The sequence below is a fragment of the Pan paniscus genome, chromosome 7, assembly GCF_029289425.2.
Source record: "Pan paniscus chromosome 7, NHGRI_mPanPan1-v2.0_pri, whole genome shotgun sequence".
Classification (NCBI taxonomy): domain Eukaryota; kingdom Metazoa; phylum Chordata; class Mammalia; order Primates; family Hominidae; genus Pan; species Pan paniscus.
Genome location: NC_073256.2, coordinates 147542236 through 147560274, shown reverse-complemented (window position 1 = coordinate 147560274; position 18039 = coordinate 147542236). Strand labels below are relative to the sequence as shown.

The 18039-nt window shown below is 38.9% G+C and overlaps 1 protein-coding gene across 15 annotated transcripts in view; it reads left to right on the top strand.

The window, feature by feature from the left end:
- ASAP1 (ArfGAP with SH3 domain, ankyrin repeat and PH domain 1) overlaps positions 1-18039 on the top strand; it is a 394403-nt gene that overhangs the window by 255140 nt on the left and 121224 nt on the right. For all 15 annotated transcript variants that reach the window (XM_063606905.1, XM_034966609.3, XM_063606901.1 and 12 more), the window contains 4 exons: positions 3090-3164; positions 3991-4040; positions 10714-10843; positions 12241-12326. In XM_063606905.1, coding sequence (XP_063462975.1) covers positions 3090-3164; positions 3991-4040; positions 10714-10843; positions 12241-12326 — 341 coding nt within the window. The remainder of the gene's footprint in view (positions 1-3089; positions 3165-3990; positions 4041-10713; positions 10844-12240; positions 12327-18039) is intronic.

The window sequence follows — 18039 nt, the reverse complement described above, 5'->3', positions numbered from 1 at the left end:
TTACCAAGATTACTTGGGGTCTCCTTGAAGACAAGTAGGTAAAAACTCTTCTCGGTCCTTGTTTTGGTTCCTCCTTTCACACCTGACTCTGCCTCCCTTGGTTCCCTCCTGCCATTCTTCTCTGCAGCTGGGTAGCATCTCCATCTCCATTTCCTTCTCCTTTGTAGATTCCTCTTTGTACCATCTTAAAATCAAGGAGACTCAGGCCACTGCCGCAGAGCAGTGGAAAAAAAAAAAAACTATTTCCCGGTTATAGTTTGCACTTCCTAAATATCTCATCTTTTTAATGGAATCTAGGCATTAAGGATATAGCTGTGAACAGAAAAGTCAAAGTCCCTGTCCCCATCGAGGTTATGTACTAGTGAGGGAGACAGAATACACAAGCTGGAGGCATCACATTACCTGACTTCAAATTATACTACTAAGCTGTAGTAATCAAACCAGCATGATGCTGGCATAAAAACAGATGCATAGGCCAGGTGCGGTGGCTCACGTCTGTAATCCCAGCACTTTGGGAGGCCAAGGAGGGTGGATCACAAGGTCAGGAGTTTGAGACCAGCATGACTAATATGGTGAAACCCCATCTCTACTAAAAATACAAGAATTGGCCGGACGTAGTGATGCATGCCTGTGATCCCAGCTATTCAGGAGGCTGAGACAGGAGAATCACTTGAACCTAAGAGGTGGAGATTGCAGTGAGCAGAGATCATGCCACTGCACTCCAGCCTGGGCGACAGAGTGAGACTCTGTCTCAAAAAATAAAAATAAAAATAAATGCATAAATCAGTGGAACCAAATAGAGAACCCAGAGATAAATTCACATGCTCACAGTCAACTTATTTTTGACAAAGGCACCAAGAACATACATTGGGGAAAGAATATCCTCTTCAATAAATGGTGCTGGGAAAATTGGATATCCATATTTAGAAGAATAAAACTAGACCCTATCTCTCACCATATACAAAAATCAAATCCAAATGGATTAAAGACTTAAATCTAAGACCTGAAACTGTGAACCTACCAGAAGAAAACTTTGGGGGAAACTCTCCAGCACATTGCTCTCAGCAAAGATGTCTTGAGAAAGACCTCAAAAGCACAGACAACCAAAGCAAAAATGAGCAAACGCAAGTGGGATCATATGAAGTTAAAAAGCTTCTGCACCACAAAGGAAACAATCAACAAAGTGAAGAGACAACCCACAGAATAGGAGAAAATATTTGCAAATTACCCATCTGACAAGGGACTAATAACCAGAATATATAAGGATCTCAAATAACTCATAGGAAAAAAATCCAGTTTTAAAATGGGCAAAAGATCTGAATATATATTTCTCAAAAGAAGACCTACAAATGGCCCACAGGTTTATTAAAAAATGCTCAACATCACTAATCATCAGAGGAATGCGAATCAAAACTTCAGTGAAATATCATCTCACGCCAGCTAAAATGGCTTTTATAAAAAAACAGTAATGGATGCTAGCAAGGATGCAGAGAAAGGGGAACTCTCATACGCTGTTGGTGGTAATATAAATTAGTACAACCACTATGGAGAATGGTATAGAGGCTCCTCAGAAAACTAAAAAGAGAACTACCATAAGATCCAGGAATCCCAGTGCTGGGTATATACCTAAAAGAAAAGAAATCAGTGTATCAACAAGATAACCCGTACTCTCATGTTCATCGGAGCACTATTCACAGTAGCCAAGATACGGAATCAACCTAAGTGTCCATCAACAGTTGAGTAGATAAAGAAAATACAGTATATATACACAATGGAATATTATTCAGCCATAAAAAACAAAGTCATGCCACTTGCCACAAAATGGATCCAACATTATGTTAGGTGAAATAAGCCAAGTACAGAAAGATAAGTATTGCATGTTCTGTCTCATGTGGGAGCTAAAAAAGGAAATTGATCTCATAGAGATAGAGAATAGAATGATGGTTACCAGAGGCTGGGAAGGATAGTGGGGAGGAGGGAATAAAGAGGGATTGGTTATTAGGTACAAAAATACAGTTAGATAGAAGTAACACAGTCTAGTGTTAGGTAGCACAGCAGAGTGACTGTAGTTAATGATTTTTATTATATATTTCAAAATAACTAGAGTGGAATTGAAATGTTCTAGCACAAAGAAATGATAAATGCTTGAGGTGATGGAAACCCCAATTCCCTGATTCGATCATTATACATTGTACACTTGTATCAAATTTCACATGTACTTCATAAATACAACTATTATGTATCCATAAAAACTAAAAATTAAAAGATAAATCTGAGCAAAAAAAAATCCAAACACAGTAATTTCAGATAATGATACATGCTATAAAAAAATGTGAAAAGGAAATGAGAAAAGCCCTCCTTACTCTGACAGAAGCAGTTGAAGAAAATTCACCGTAAGAGCTACAATTTTGGCAGAGGTGTTAATGGAAGTGCTAAAATGATATGAGGAATTATTTGTACACATATACGTGTACTGTAGTATAGTGTTTAAGAACACAAGCTCTGGAGCTACACCACCTAAATTCAATTTTCTTTTTTTTTTTTTTTTTGAGAGAGTCTCTCACTCAGGCTGGAATGCAGTGGTGATCTCGGCTCACTGCAACCTCCGCCTCCCAGGTTTAAATGATTCTCCTGCCTCAGCCTCCCAGGTAGCTGGAACTACAGTTGTACACCACCATACCTGGCTAATTTTTGTATTTTTAGCAGAGACGGTGTCTCCCCATGTTGGCCAGGCTGGTCTCGAACTCCTGACCTCCAGTGATCCGCCTGCCTCAGCCTCCCAAAGTGCTGGGATTACAGGCATAAGCCACCATGCCCAGCCTACACTGCCTAAATTCAAATCTTAGCTCCTCACTCACATGCTTTATGGTTCTGCACAAATGACTCCACCTCTGTTCCCTCAGCTGCAAAGTAGTGATGATTGTGTTGCCTAACCTACAGAGGTGTCATGTAGGTTCAGTGAAATAATGCATGGAAAGCCCTTCAACAGAGCCTGGTGTGTGGAAAATGCTCAGTCAATAGTAGCTGGTTTTATTGTTCATGTGGACTTTATTTTTTAACCATCTCCCATCTTCCCTTTGCTTTTTCAGCTCCAGGGTTTGAGCCACAATGTGATCTTCACCTTGGATTCTTTGTTAAAAGGAGACCTAAAGGGAGTCAAAGGAGTAAGTGTTCAGAAATTTGATTTTCACTTTAACTTGAAAGGATTAATTTTTTTTTTCCTCTTTCAAGATCATAGTAGTACTTGTATTTGAAAGACTCTTTGAACATTTTCAGCGTTAAAAATGCTCTTGGAAAATGATCATTGGAAAAAATGTGCCTCTTCAAATAATGGTATTGACAGAGGAACGAGATTAGGCACTTTCAAGAAGATTGGAAAGGTCCTCCATGGGTGGGAGAGAGAAGCTAAGCCCGAGTCTTGGCTCCCACAGTGTGACCACTGGGGACCCAGCCCTTCTGAACCTCGGGCTCCTGCTTCATCAGCATGACCAGGGCGCTTACCCTTCTTTCCTCTCTCAGGCTTCTTGTGTATATAACACATGGTTTGATGTTGGCCAGGCACAGTGGTCATGCCTATAATCTGAGCACTTTGGGAGACCATGGCGGCGGGTAAATTGCTTGAGCCCAGGAGTTCAAGACCAGCCTGGGCAACATAATAAGACCCCCATGTCTACAGAAGAAGTACAAGAATTAGCCAGGGGTGGTGATGAGTGCCTGTAGTTCTAGCTACTCAGGAAGCTGAGGTGGGAAGATCGATTGAGCCTGGGAGTTCAAGGCTATAGTGAGCTGTGATTGTGGCACTGCACTCCATTCTAGGCAACAGAGTGAGACCCTGTCAAAAAAAAAAAAAAAAAATGGTGTAACGTGCATAAAGTGAAGTTCCCAGTGTCCTATAAAGGAAACAATTCTTGCTAAGATGTCATTTCAAAACTATTTATTAATTTTCAGCAAAAGTAGATGCAATTTTAATTTCATTTTCTCGTTTCTAAGGATCTCAAGAAGCCATTTGACAAAGCCTGGAAAGATTATGAGACAAAGTTGTAAGTGGTTTTTTGTTTAGAGTTTTTGTTTGTTTTTTAATATTGTTGTGAATTTTGAACAACAACAAAAAAAACTTAACTGGAAAAAGGACAGAGCCCTTAACTAATAACTTCTCAACAAAAACCTGTTTAGTATATCCTCTAGCATATCCTTATTAGGGCTAAGAGGTTGGGTACACTGACCTAAAGTGGTTGCATGTCCTCTGCTATTTGTCTGAAGGGAGAGGTACTTTTACTATCAGTTGTTCTGGCATTTATGGCTGCTAGTACTATCAAGTTATAGGGCTATGACTCTCATTATAGATAGCATGTAATTATGGACCATTTATGTTTCTGTATAGTATAAAAATTGGGAAATAATAAAAGTAACAGCTAATACTGTGACATCTTGGTGCCTGCCAGGACCCGCACTAAGTGTTTTTTGCATGTATGACCTCTTCACAGGAAACTATCTGTACAGCTTTACTCTCTGTTTATATACATCAGGGAAACTGAGACCTGGAGAGGCTAAGGGGCTCATGAAAGGCTAGAAAGCTAGTTACGTGTCCAGCTAGCATTCACTCCAGGTCTGTCTGACCACAGAGCCTCAGCATAGCATGGGCACTGAAGTCAGACCACCAACCTCGTGGAGTTCTTGTTAGGGATTAGGACAATAAGCACTTTGCAGGGTGCTCGGCCCATCTTGATACTGTGTGTATCATACCACATTCCTTTATTATTATTACCCTGAGACATTTGTAACACCAAGCAGTAGGGTGGGGTGGGAGGAGATATGTATTTTTAAAGCTTTTAATAAAAGTCTTGGACAACTATAAACATAAGAGAATAAAACGTTTCTGTAGGCAGCAATAGCAGCAGGATAAAAACAAGCAAAAGAAAAACAAATTCAGGATTAAAAAAAGTAGTTTTTCCCAAACTACTTTTGTAATTATGTGAAAAGTGCATTGTTAGGGACTTGCTGTCTTAGGAATATATCCGTACATTGACAGTTCTAAATGCAGCAGAGAACAAAAACGTTCTTAAAATGGTCAACTGATAAATGAATGCTGTGGGCTATGAGTCTTTCTGTATGAAAAGTGGGTCATGAGTACTCAACTTGTAAGCGAAGTACTGCCGCTGCCCAGAGACAACAGTGCATGAACTTGGAGTGGAATAGAATTAAGTACTTAGAAAATGGAAGGACAAAGGGGGAAGAAAAAAACCTTGTTCTACACTTGTAGAATATGTCTTCTTTGTAGGATATAGGAACAACGAAACATGATGTAATATGTGCTTTGTCAACTAAAGTACTACAATTATTAGGTAGTACAACTTTATTTATATTTTTTAAATCTCTGTTGGCTGAAGACCTAGAAGTATCTGGTGCTTAGTATTATAAATGACTTAGAATATAAAGCATTCTAAGATGGTACAGGTGCTCTTCCTTGTACTTCTCACTCAACATATGAACTTGTCTGGCTTTTCTTTTTTTTTCTTTTTCTTTTTCTTTTTTTCTTTTTTTTTGAGGCGGAGTTTCACTCTTGTTGCCCAGGCTAGAGTTCAGTGGCGCAATCTCGTCTCACTGCAGCCTCTGCCTCCTGGGTTCAAGCTATTCTCCTGCCTCAGCCTCCCTTGTAATTGGGATTACAGGTGCCTGCCACCAACACCCAGCTAATTTTTTGTATTTTTTTTTTTTTTTTTTTTTTTTGAGACGGAGTCTTGCTCTGTCGCCCAGGCTGGAGTGCAGTGGCGCGATCTCGGCTCACTGCAAGCTCCGCCTCCCGGGTTCACGCCATTCTCCTGCCTCAGCCTCCCGAGTAGCTGGGATTACAGGCGCCCGCTACCACGCCCGGCTAATTTTTTGTATTTTTAGTAGAGACGGGGTTTCACCGTGTTAGCCAGGATGGTCTCGATCTCCTGACCTCGTGATCCACCCGCCTCGGCCTCCCAAAGTGCTGGGATTACAGGCGTGAGCCACCGCGCCCGGCCTAATTTTTTGTATTTTTAGTAGAGACGGAGTTTCGCCATTTTGGCCAGGCTGGTCTCTAACTCCTGGCCTCAGGTATCCACCTGCCTCAGCCAAAGTGCTGGGATTACAGGCGTGAGCCACCATGCCCGGCCTGGCTGTTCATTTTTCTGTATTGTCCTCTACAATCTAAATTTGGTGAAGACCACAACCACATTATTCTTATATATGGTGTTATTCTACCAGTGCCTAATGACTCATAGTTTATGTACTATTTCATTGAAGAAATAAAAGAATTATTCAGACCTGGAAATGTATAACAGGAATAGCAAGTTGAGTGCCTCCTGAATTTAAGACCTTATGAAGGCAGGTTTTGTTTGTTTGCTTAGTAAATCCCTGTCAACAATTTTCCTAAGATAGACTTCTTTGTCACTAAAGTATAGTGGTGCAGGAAAGAAAGAAAACAAGCATTTGTCTCTTTGATGTACTGGGACTTATGCTGTTATAAGTTAGAGAAAACAAAATGACTCCACACAAAAAAGTTCATTTATTAGTTTTGATAATGGAGAAGGCTGGACGTTTTCTGTGGTCTTCCATTTGGAACTCTGGAGGCAGTGAAGTTTGTAATGATTTAGATCACAGACTTAGAAATCATTACCAGTTTTGTGACATTGAGCCAAAATACTTAATTTTGATGATCCTTACTTGTAAAATAATATAAAAATTACCTACTTCTCAGGGTTTTTGTGAGGACGAGATAAGGTAGTGTGTTGAAGCAGTTGTCACAGTGTTTAGCATAGGGAAGTCACACAATAAATAGTTTCTACTAAGTTCTTTAAGAATCAGATTTCATTTGGTCAAAGTGATAAATGTACGTAAACTAAAACATCAGATAGTGCTTTTACTAGTTAAGACTTACTCTGTCAGCATGTAATGGAAACCCCAAATAACAGTGGCTTCAACATTGTTAAAGTTTATCATAGAACAGAGCATTCTAGGATGGACCAGGTACCCTTTGTAGCACTTCTCACTTATCTGTATTGTCCTCCACAATCTAAACTCAGTGATTTTATGTCATACCTCAGTGATTTTATGTACAGGGTTCTTTACAAATCATGACAGGGAAAATATTAAGTAGGCAACAAATGTGCTTCTAATGGAAACACAGTGGCCTTCTGCCTGCCCCTCTTGATCCTGTTAGTCCCTCCCCTTTTTCCAACTCTTTTACCTGCTTCCTGACTTATCTACACGTTCCTCAGTATTCTCTTGCTCTTTCTAGCTTTAGCTGTGATGTATTGCTGTGGTAGACGAGGATTACATTCCCTTGCATAGACACCCCATCACTTTCGCACCCTTGTTCATCCATTGTGGTTAATAGAACAATTTTTATTAAACTAGTTTCAGTGTTTACATTTTTATAGGTATAAGCATTCATTGCTAATCTGAATGGTAGAATAGGATTGAATTTCTGTTCTTAGAGTACAGTTGTTTGCTTTTTCTTAATGACATAATGGCCTCATTTCTTCATTTGCTTAGTTCTGTGTGAATCTCCTGTGAATTCTTATCTGCTCTAGCAGATGTCAGACACCTGTCAATAATATTTCTGTTTATAAAGTACATTATGTATTTTATTAGCATGATTATATATCTATTAGTATTAAATTGTGTCAGCTTCTTCTTTCCTGGAGACATCCCTTTGCAGAGCTCTTTAGATCAGCAGTACAGCTGCCATCCTGGGATGGCGTTTGACTCTCTTTCGTTTTAAATCTAATTCCTCTTGACTAGTATAGTTCCATATTTTGGTGGCCCATTACCTCCAGTAGTTTTCAGAGAACAGCTCTAAAGGAGGCAAAGAGTTGAGGTTTTGTGTTTCCAAAATTATCTTCATTCTGCCACCACAAAAAGTGATAGTTATAAATCACTTTTATAAAAGTGGTAAATCAGTATAAAATACTGATTTTATAATAATTTTCAGGCACGGTGGCTCATGCCTGTGGTCCCAGCACTTTGGGAAACCAAGGTGGGCAAATCGCTTGAGGTCGAAAGTTTGAGACCAGCCTGACCAACATGGCAAAACCTTGTCTCTACTAAAAAATACAAAAATTAGCTGGGCGTGGTGGCGGGTTCCTGTAGTCCCAGCTACTCAGGAGGCTGAGGCAGGAGAATCGCTTGAACCCAGGAGGCAGAGGTTGTAGTGAGCCGAGATGGGACCACTGCACTCCAGCCTGGGCAAGAAAGCGAGACTTTGTCTCAAAAATAATAACAATAATAATAATAATTTTATCTCTAAATGTTGAAGGCATTGTTCCATTGTTTTCTACTTTCCAGTATTGCTAATAAAAAAAAAATCTGATACCTTTCTGATTCCCATTTATTTGTATGTGATATGTGGTTGTTGTTTGTTGCATTTATTTTTGGTTAGAGAATGTAAGGTCTTGTCTCTGTAAAAGGTTTTACGAAGAGTCTTCAAGTGCCACGGTATGTGCATTCTGTTTGCAATCTTTCTGTTTACAAGTTTTAGTTCATCACTCCTGGAAACTTCTTGTAATTCTTCCTGTTTTTTCTTTTATTCCTCTTTCGGGAATTTTCATTATATAATATTTGACTTCCTAGACAGTTCTTAAAATTTTCTTCTCTTTTCTGTTCTATTTATATTATATTTTAGGTTATTTTTTCAGTGTTTTTTCCCCACTGTTTCAGTTAGCTTTTTTATTTTGGCTGTCATTTTAAATTTCTAAGAGCTCTTTTGCTCAATTGGGTTTTTTTTTTTTTTTTTTGCCTTTTTATAGTTTCTATTTCTTGTTTCATAGATGCAATATTTTAGCTGAAGATTTAATGACATTTTGTAAAATGTTTTATCTGCTTCCTTAGTGCCTCTGGTTCCTTCCCAACCCTCCCCCTTTTGTTATTAATACTTTCACTCTCACTTTCATTTTGGAGACTTATAATCTTTGGGCGCATTCATATTTCAGAGCAAGGTACCCAAAGACTAAAAGTTTATATGCATCATTAGAGATCTGCTTTCTCCAAGAAAGCAGAAAGCCTTCTTTTTAGGTTTCAAGTTTTAGGATGTGAAGGCAGCTCTTTTGTTAGGGGTTTTCCAAATGTCAGTGTCTGAGGTTTGTCTCAGAACCTTGCAGTTCTTTCACGCTCCTGCTTAGTAATCACATATGGTGGCATTTTGGAAGCTATGTAAGTGAGGGAGACAGAGAACCCTATAGTTTGAGGTGCTCTCCTTCTCCCTTCAGCCTTGCTCTTCCAAATATTTATTGAATTCCGTCATCCTTTTTTGTCTTCAATTCTTGTCTTTGGGAGATTATCTGTTCTTATGCCTTTACTCTCATTTTACTGGGATCACTGGAGGAAGAAGAAATAAAGACATGTATGTTTAAGTCACCATGGTAAATTGAAAGGCTTATTATTAAGTTATGCCTGTCCCTCCATATTTCTTCTCTTCCCACCCACATCAGTGGAGAAAGAGCTGAGATTTATTCTTTCTGTTAAAATCCCTTTTATGCCTCTTCGACTGCCAAGGTGGCATGATTAAAGAGTTTCTTAAATATAATAGCATTAGGGTATTAGAGTCAATCCCGACTGGGTTTATAAGTAGATTTTTCATTGGCTTGATCGGTGGATTTTCCACTATGTCTGTGTATAGGTAAGGATGTTGGCTTTCTTCAGGGTTGGTTTCCCCTACCACCACCATAACTTAAAGAAGACTTGACGGATAAATCAGTTAGTCTTTGCATTCACAGCTAGAAATTACAGGTTGTTTCTGAAATTAGAAGTCCATTTTCAGGTTAATGATTTTTGGAAAGCAGGCTATAATCTTTGGTATTATTACCAGAGTATCATCTATCAGAGCCGAGCACTAGCGTCAGCTACTGTATGTTTAATGTGGGCCTTTCTTCTTTATCACCTCGTTTCCCCTGGCCCCCTCCCCACACACAGAAGAACATTGTGATAGGATTCCAAATTAGGATTTCTTTTGAATTTTGTACATTCCAGTGACAAGTGGTTGACTGATTAAAATGTATTCTTGGAATGTGGAAATAGCTCAAGTTTAGAGGAATGTTGGAAATTACCTTTGACTAAATTTTGTGCATACCCACAAAGACCCATTATATACTTTAATTATTTGAAATAATTGAAGTCTTGCAAGCTGTCGATATTCAAGGAAAGCCTCATGTCTCCAGCTTTCTGATTCTTTTAATATAAAGTGCTTTACCCAATAGTAGGTAAACTATCAAAATTTCTTCATGCCTACCAAAATTTAAGAGAATGTATATGAATCTGTCATGTGTAAGATCAAAGGAAGAATGTAAGAGGCTTCCCATATGAAAATCCATACAGTGTGTGTGTTCTGTTTGAATGTAGGCTTTTACTTCTGATTGATTCTACCAACTTAAGAATTCTTGCCTTTTAACTTTAGGAATTAATAATCAGTGGCTTTTGTTAACGGGAAGACATGAGTGTGGTTTGTTTTTAGTAGACTTCCTTCTTGAGCAGAAGATACAGAGAGTTCCCATATGCTCCCTCCCCCCACACATGCACAGCCTCCCCCGTTATCACTGACCCCCACCAGAGTGGTGCAATTGATAGAACTGATGAACCTACATAGACACATCGTCACCCCAAATCCATAGTTTGTATTAGGGTCTGCTGTTGGTATTGTACATGAGTGTATTTTTTTTTTTTTTTAAATAATGACATTGGCTTTAATTACAGTACAAAAATTGAGAAAGAGAAAAGAGAGCACGCAAAACAACATGGGATGATCCGCACAGAGATAACAGGAGCGGAGATTGCGGAAGAAATGGAGAAGGAAAGGCGCCTCTTTCAGCTCCAAATGTGTGAAGTAAGAATGGACTTTTCCATCATTTGCCTAGAATTATAACAACTGTGATCTTTTCCTGCTAGTCAGCAGTCTTTATGCTTAAAGGCAGACTGTGTTTGATTATTAGAGAGGAAACTGTTTCTTAAGGATTCTAATCTCCATTTTTCTCCAAGCCTTTTGGGAACCTGCCATTGCACTGTTGTCTCATATTTTGAGCCTTGGCCCTATGGGGCTGTTTAAGCCAAAACAGGATTCTTTGGTGAGAACCTTAATGTTGCTTGTGAGTGGTTGTGGGAGGAAAACATTGGTGAGAGGTAACACTGGTGAATATTAAGTTTTATTGGTGTATGTTTAGAGCATGTTTTTTTAACCATATGTCCAGTTTGAATGAAAACTCAAATGAAGTTGTCATTAAGAAAGTCGATTTCACGAAAAATGCAACAAAAAGCATGCTGCCTTAAACTTAGAGCAGTGGTTCTCAAACTGAATTCCAATTGAACATGAACACTTCTTGACCTAGAAACCAACCTGTTCTGACACGGCTGTTGAGTAAGAGTTTCTTTTGCAGTTTTCAGAAAATATTAAAGTGGAGAACTTTGTCAAATTTTTTTCCTTCCCTAGATTTTTTTCTCCTTTCCTTTTCCTTCTTCCTCTCTCTCTCTCTATTCCCTCCTTCTCTTTCTCTTTCCCCCTTCCCCTTCCCCTTCCCCTCCCTCCCTCCCTTCCTTCCTTCCCTCCCTCTCTCTCCTTTCTTTCTCTCTCTCTCTTTCTCACCTCTCTCTCTCTCATTCTCTTTCTTTCTTTTTTCTGTTTCATAACCCTTTGGCTCCTTGAGTTTGTGTGCTCATGAACCTTTTCACAGAATAAAACAAGTGAGCAAACAGTGTCAATAGAAAATCTTGACCAGTACACAGTACAAGTACACTACTGTGTTTAGTTACCTGAATAAATTAGTGGGTTATTCTTACTTTTATTCTTTAATTTTTGAGTAGTAAAAATTCTTGCTGATTCACCTCTTTTTCCTAAAGTTTCAATATCCTATGGTATATTCTTTGATGAGAATGCTATTCTGCGTACTTTCTGCAAAAAACAATCAATCTTTCCAGTTTTTGACCACATAAACTATACGTTTGAGATCCACTGCACCAAGGGGAAATAATAATTCTAGAATGTTTTGCTGTGTTTTATTTCTGCTTGTCGAGTAAACTAATCATAAAATAATTTATAAAATGCTAACACTCTAGTCAATTTGTTTTGAACACTTTGTGACTGCGAAATCGGCATTCTCTAAACTGTCTAAAGGACACCAAGGCTTGGTAACTTGTGCAGATTCAGGGGTGATGTTCAGCCACCGGAACCCATGGCTGAAGAGCCCCTTCTGGAATTAATCAACACAAAACCCTGTTTTATTTTCACAGTATCTCATTAAAGTTAATGAAATCAAGACCAAAAAGGGTGTGGATCTGCTGCAGAATCTTATAAAGTATTACCATGCACAGTGCAAGTGAGTAGAATATTGCAAGCATTGTTATTAGCCCAATTACTGCCCCCTGTACTTCATTATTTGTCTTAATCCTCTTCATATCTTTTCTTCATCTCGTGACTAAATAAAGTGATATAATGACCTTTTTCAGCTAAATGGATAAGAAATAGTGTCTTCCATCTTCAGTGTTTTATACAAATCAGTAGCTCAAATTAGGGCTTAAAAATATTGTCTTCCTTACAAGAAGACAAATACTTACAAATACTTCTTCCTAAATTTGATTGCCTGTGAAGCTCTTATTACAGATGCATGATCCCCTGTCACTGAAGAGTCCTTTCTGATGATCCCCTACCCTGACTCTCTTACTTGGCATTTTGCCTTTTTTTTTTTTCCTTTGAGACGGAGTCTCACTCTGTTGCCTGGCTGGAGTGCAGTGGTGCAGTCTCGGCTCACTCTAATCTCCGCCTCCTGGGTTCAGGCAATTCTTCTGCCTCAGCCTCCCCAGTAGTTGGGATGACAGGCACACGCCACCACACCCAGTTAATTTTTTTTTTGTATTGTTAGTAGAGACGGGGTCTCACCATGTTGGCCAGGATGGCCTTGATCTCCTGACCTCGCGATCCACCTGCCTTGGCCTATTATTGCACCATTTGCACCATGTATTTCCACCTGGAGTCTTCAGTTTTGTTTTGTTTCATCTAAATTAAGTGAATTTAAATAGTTTGGGCATTAAGAATACTTTGCATTTGTACATGGATTCCTATATAATTTGTGTTATATTTTGAGAAATACCATTGTTCTACACTGGCACCATTTTTGTTTGCCTATATTGCAGGGCTATCTTTTTGTTATGTTTGTGATTCTGTGGTGCCACATTTGCTTGTTTACTTATTGGGTTAACTTTCATGGGTTTTCTGGTAGAGTCTGTGTGTGAAAATGTGCCAGCTACACATGGAGACTCTACCAGAAAAGTAAAGTCTGTATTAGTAAAGTCTGTATTCGTTGATGGAAATTATACCGAAAATAATGCAAGGACCTTCCAGAAGTGGAATGGACAGCTCTCATAAGCAAAATAATGTAAAGGTCGTTTGGACTAGATAAAATACTCTCAAAAAAGTTAAATTCATAATTTCCTTTGATCTTTCTTATTCTTTTCAATAGTTATATTTAGAAAGATACCTGTATTCAACTAAAACATTTAAGGAGGTCAGCATTAATATTATGTCAAAAGCACAAAGCTTGGATTAGACAAATTAGATGAGTCAACATTTTGGCTCTGCAGCTAGTTAACTGTATTCTTAATCAGGTACTTCACTAAACCTCAGTATACTCACTCGTCAAGTTGGGTTACGATTCTGTAGCAACCACCTTAGGGTTTTTGTAAGGCTGTAAAAAGTGAAAAAGAATGCATGTGGAATGCTTAGCCCAGTGCCTGCGACCTTGTATGTGTTGACAGCTGTGATGATTCTAAGTGGCATTTAAAATTATTTATTTATATATTTTATTGTATAGGATATTTCTCTTAAGGAAAACCTTTTTGATGATCAAATTGTTGTTTACATAAATTTGATGATAACTTTTTTTTCAAAGTAAATTCTACCTTATATAAGTGTCTTTCAAAAATAAAAATAATATATTGAAGTAGAAAGTTTTCACCTTCTTAAGATTAAGTTTGTTTATTGAAGACCTGGATTAACTAACTTACTTTTGGCTTTGTAGTGTGGTTGGGCAGTTATGAAACTTTGGCCTGTGTTCTAATGGTCCCTGATTTTAGTATTGGGTGGAATTTTTTATCTTTCATCAAATTTAGTTTTCCTGGAAACATTTAATTCCTTTGAAAGTTTTAAAGAAATAAGTGAATCTCTCAGTCTCCTGAATTCTGCAGTACTTTGGCAGCAAAACTGATTTCACCTGACTTTAGAAATCTATTTTCACGTTAAATTCTCTAAGTTTATAAGGAAGAGTTTGGCCTACACAAACAAGAGTTTTTCAAAATAGAAGATGCTTTGTAAAGTATACATATATTAGCCTTCGCTAGTAATGGTGATTCTAACTTGTATAGCTAATGCATCCTCCCTTTATTCTCTTATTCTTTGCTTTTTCCCTTTCCACAAATATGTATTAGTCTTTTACCAAAGATCAGCTACTGTGCCCAGTTCTGGGACAGAGATAAAGCAAGGCTTTTCCGCTCAGGAGTTAATTGTCCAGGTATAGGAAGTAAGTCAGATCCATTATTAATCATAATGGGGCTGGACAGTGACGGGTACCATGGAGCATCAAGAGGAAGAGAGACGGCTGGGCGCGGTGGCTCACGCCTGTAATCCCCGCACTTTGGGAGGCTGAGGCAGGTGGATTATTAGATTACAGGAGTTCAACACCAGCCTGACCAACATGGCAAAACCCTGTTTCTACTAAAAGTACAAAATTAGCCAGGTGTGGTTGCGCATACCTGTAATCCTAGCTACTTGGGAGGCTGAGGCAGGAGAATCGCTTGAATCCAGGAGGCGGAGGTTGCAGTGAGCCGAGATCACGCCATTGCACTCCAGCCTGGACAACAAGAGCAAAACTCTGTCTCAAAAGAAAAAAAAAAAAAAACAGGAAGAGAGACATCTGACCAGGAGGACTGAGGAGAAGGTATTAGCACCTTGAAGGAGGTGGTGGGACTTGTCATTGAACTTGGAGGATAGCTAGGATTTTGTTACCAGATTGCAATCTGGTAGATGAATGTCCCCTAGGTCAGAGAGAGATCATCAGAAGAAAACCCTACACAGTAAAAACCTTGTAGGGAGAGAGATGTTCTGAGACATCAAGTAGTAGAACCATGTTATAAGGGGATTCAACTAAAAGTTACTCCATGGTTGAACCCCAAGAACTCTATCATAGCAAGAAGCCAGAGTAGTTTCCTTTATTCTTTTCTACTTCTGTCAGTTCCTCAAAACTCTTAATAGGCATATTGTATGGACCTGTTAAGCATTCTCTATGTAGGTGTTTTTTGTTTTGTTTTGTTTTGTTTTTAAGATTTATTCTTCTCAGTACTTACTTCAGTTCCCAAAGTGATTTTCAGTACAAAGTCAGCTGGTATTCAACAGTGAATTTGCCTAGGTAGTAATAGTCACGACACTTCAGTGTGGATAAAGCTACTACACTGGAGAAATAAATAAAGGGAACAGAAAAGAAGGGCTTTTAACTGTTTCCAACTCATTTCAGCTCACTCACTAATTACTGCTCAATTTCAGACATGAACATTGTCGGGAACATGCTGCTTTCCAAACAGACATATCCTCCAGTTCACCTGCTCCTTTTACCTCCTCACAAGTGTCATTATGACCTGCAGAGTTAACAGCATTTATAAACATTGCTTTATTATCTGTCATTTTACAGATAATAAGAATAATAGCTAACATTTACCGAGAGCTTATTTTCTGGGACGAATTATATAGGCCCTGCCTCTAAGTTCCTTACATGTGTTTTCTCATTTAATATTCCCAACACTCAAGAAATTGTAGCTCAGAAAGGATCAGTATTTTGCTCAAAGTCATGTTCATTCATTTAATAAACGCTTAGTAAATGTGTCAAAGCAGACAAAGTAAGCACAGGAAACCAAATAAAAATATAAATTGGACTTCAAAATTAAAAACTTTTGTTGATGGAAGTATATTATCAAGAAAGTAAAAGACAACCCACAGAATAGGAGAAAATATTTACAAAATATTTTTCTGATAAGAGTCTGATATCCAGAATATATAAAAAAAAACTCAACAACAGTCCAGGTGTGCTGGCTCACACCTATAATCCTAGCACTTTAGGAGGCCGATGCAGGAGGATCACTTGAGCCCAGGAGTTCGAGACCAGCCTGGGCAACACAGGGAGACCCTGTCTCTACAAAAAATAAAAATAAAAAATTACCCAGGTGTGGTGGCACACGCCTATGTTCCCAGCTACTTGGGAGGCCAAGGTGGGAGGATCGCTTGAGCCCGGGAGATCAAGGCTGCAGTGAGCCATAATGACTTACTCCAGCCTAGGCAACAAAGCAAGACTCTGTATATTAAAAAAATTGTACACACACACACACAAATGGCCAGAAAAACACATGAAAAGGTGCTCAACATCATTAGTCAGTGTTAAGTACAAATCAAAACCTCAATGAAATAGCACTTCACACCCACTGGGATTGTTGTAATTAAAACAAAAAAAGTCTTGGTGAGGATGTGGGAAGATTGCAACCTATGCATTGCCAGTAGGAATGTAAATGGTGCAACTTCTTTGGAAAACAGTTTGGGAATTTCTCACAAAGTTAAGCATAGAATTATTTAAATAAAATGTGTACATGAATATTTATAACAGCGTTATTTACAATAAACAAAACACGGAAACACCCAGATATCCATCAGTTGATAAAAGGTTAAACAAAATGTGGTATATCAAAATGGAACATTGTTCAGCCACAATGCTGAATGTGAATGAAATATTGATACATGTTACATATGGGTGAACATTTAAAACATTAATGCTAAGTGAAAGAAGCCAGACACAAAAGATGGCATATGTTCACTAACTCAGCAGCTCTCTAAACCTCTTCGTTTAGAAGATTTTATAGAGGTTTTATTACATAGGCATGATTGATTAAATCATTGGCTGTTGGTTATTCGCCCAATCTCCAGCCCCTCTGCCCTCCCCAGAGGTGGGAGGAGGGGTGGGGCTGAAAGTTCTGAACCTAGTTGCATGGTTGGTTCTGTGACGAGACTAAAAAGAGATTCCATGAATTGTGTATAATAGTGCGGTGACTGGTACAGAGTAAATACTCAGTTACATGTTAGCTGCCATTACTGTTACTGTTACTGATTTTTGAAGATCTTGTTATGTTACAGTAATTTATAGAGAAAGTGGCTAAGAGATAAATGAGACATCCTCGAGGTAATTTTCCCTTCTATTTGGAAGATTTATGTGTTAAGTGTAGTGATAGGTAGTCAGAACTCACACATGTGCTTCACTTTCCAGCTAACAACACTTTTATCTGTAGTAGCTCATCTGATGCTCCTTGAAACTAGAAAATGTCCACTTTGGAGATGAGCATTCTGTTATTCAGACAGGGTGAATAACTGCCCAAGGTTACCACGTATAGTAAGGTTTAGAGCCAAAATATAAAATATGATATGGTTTTGACTCCTGAGCCTTTTTTTTTTTTTTTTTTGGAGACGGAGTCTTGCCACTCTGTCACCCAGGTGGGAGTACAGTGGCGTGATTTCTGCTCACTGCACCCTCCACCTACTGGGTTCAAACATCAAGCAGTCCTCCTGCCTCAGCCTCCCAAGTAGCTGGGACTACAGGCGCATGCTGCCACGCCAAGCTAATTTTTTTTTTTTTTTTTTTTTTAGTAGAGACAGGGTTTTACCTTGTTGCCCAGGCTGGTCTCGAACTCCTGAGCTCAGGCAATCTACCCATCTCGGCCTCCCAAAGTGTTAGGATTACAGGCGTGAGCCACCACACCCGGCCTTTTTATTTATTTTTTTTTCTTTTTGAGTCAGAGTCTCACTCTGTCACCCAGCCTAGAGTGCAGTGGTACAATCCTAGCTCACTGCAGCTTCAACCTCCTGGGTTCAAGTGATCCACCCACCTCAGTCTCCCAAGTAGCAGGGACTACAGGCATGTACCACCACGCCCGGCTAATGTTTGTATTTTTTTTGTAGAGACAGGGCTTCACCATGTTGTCCAGGCTGGTCGCAAACTCCTGGGC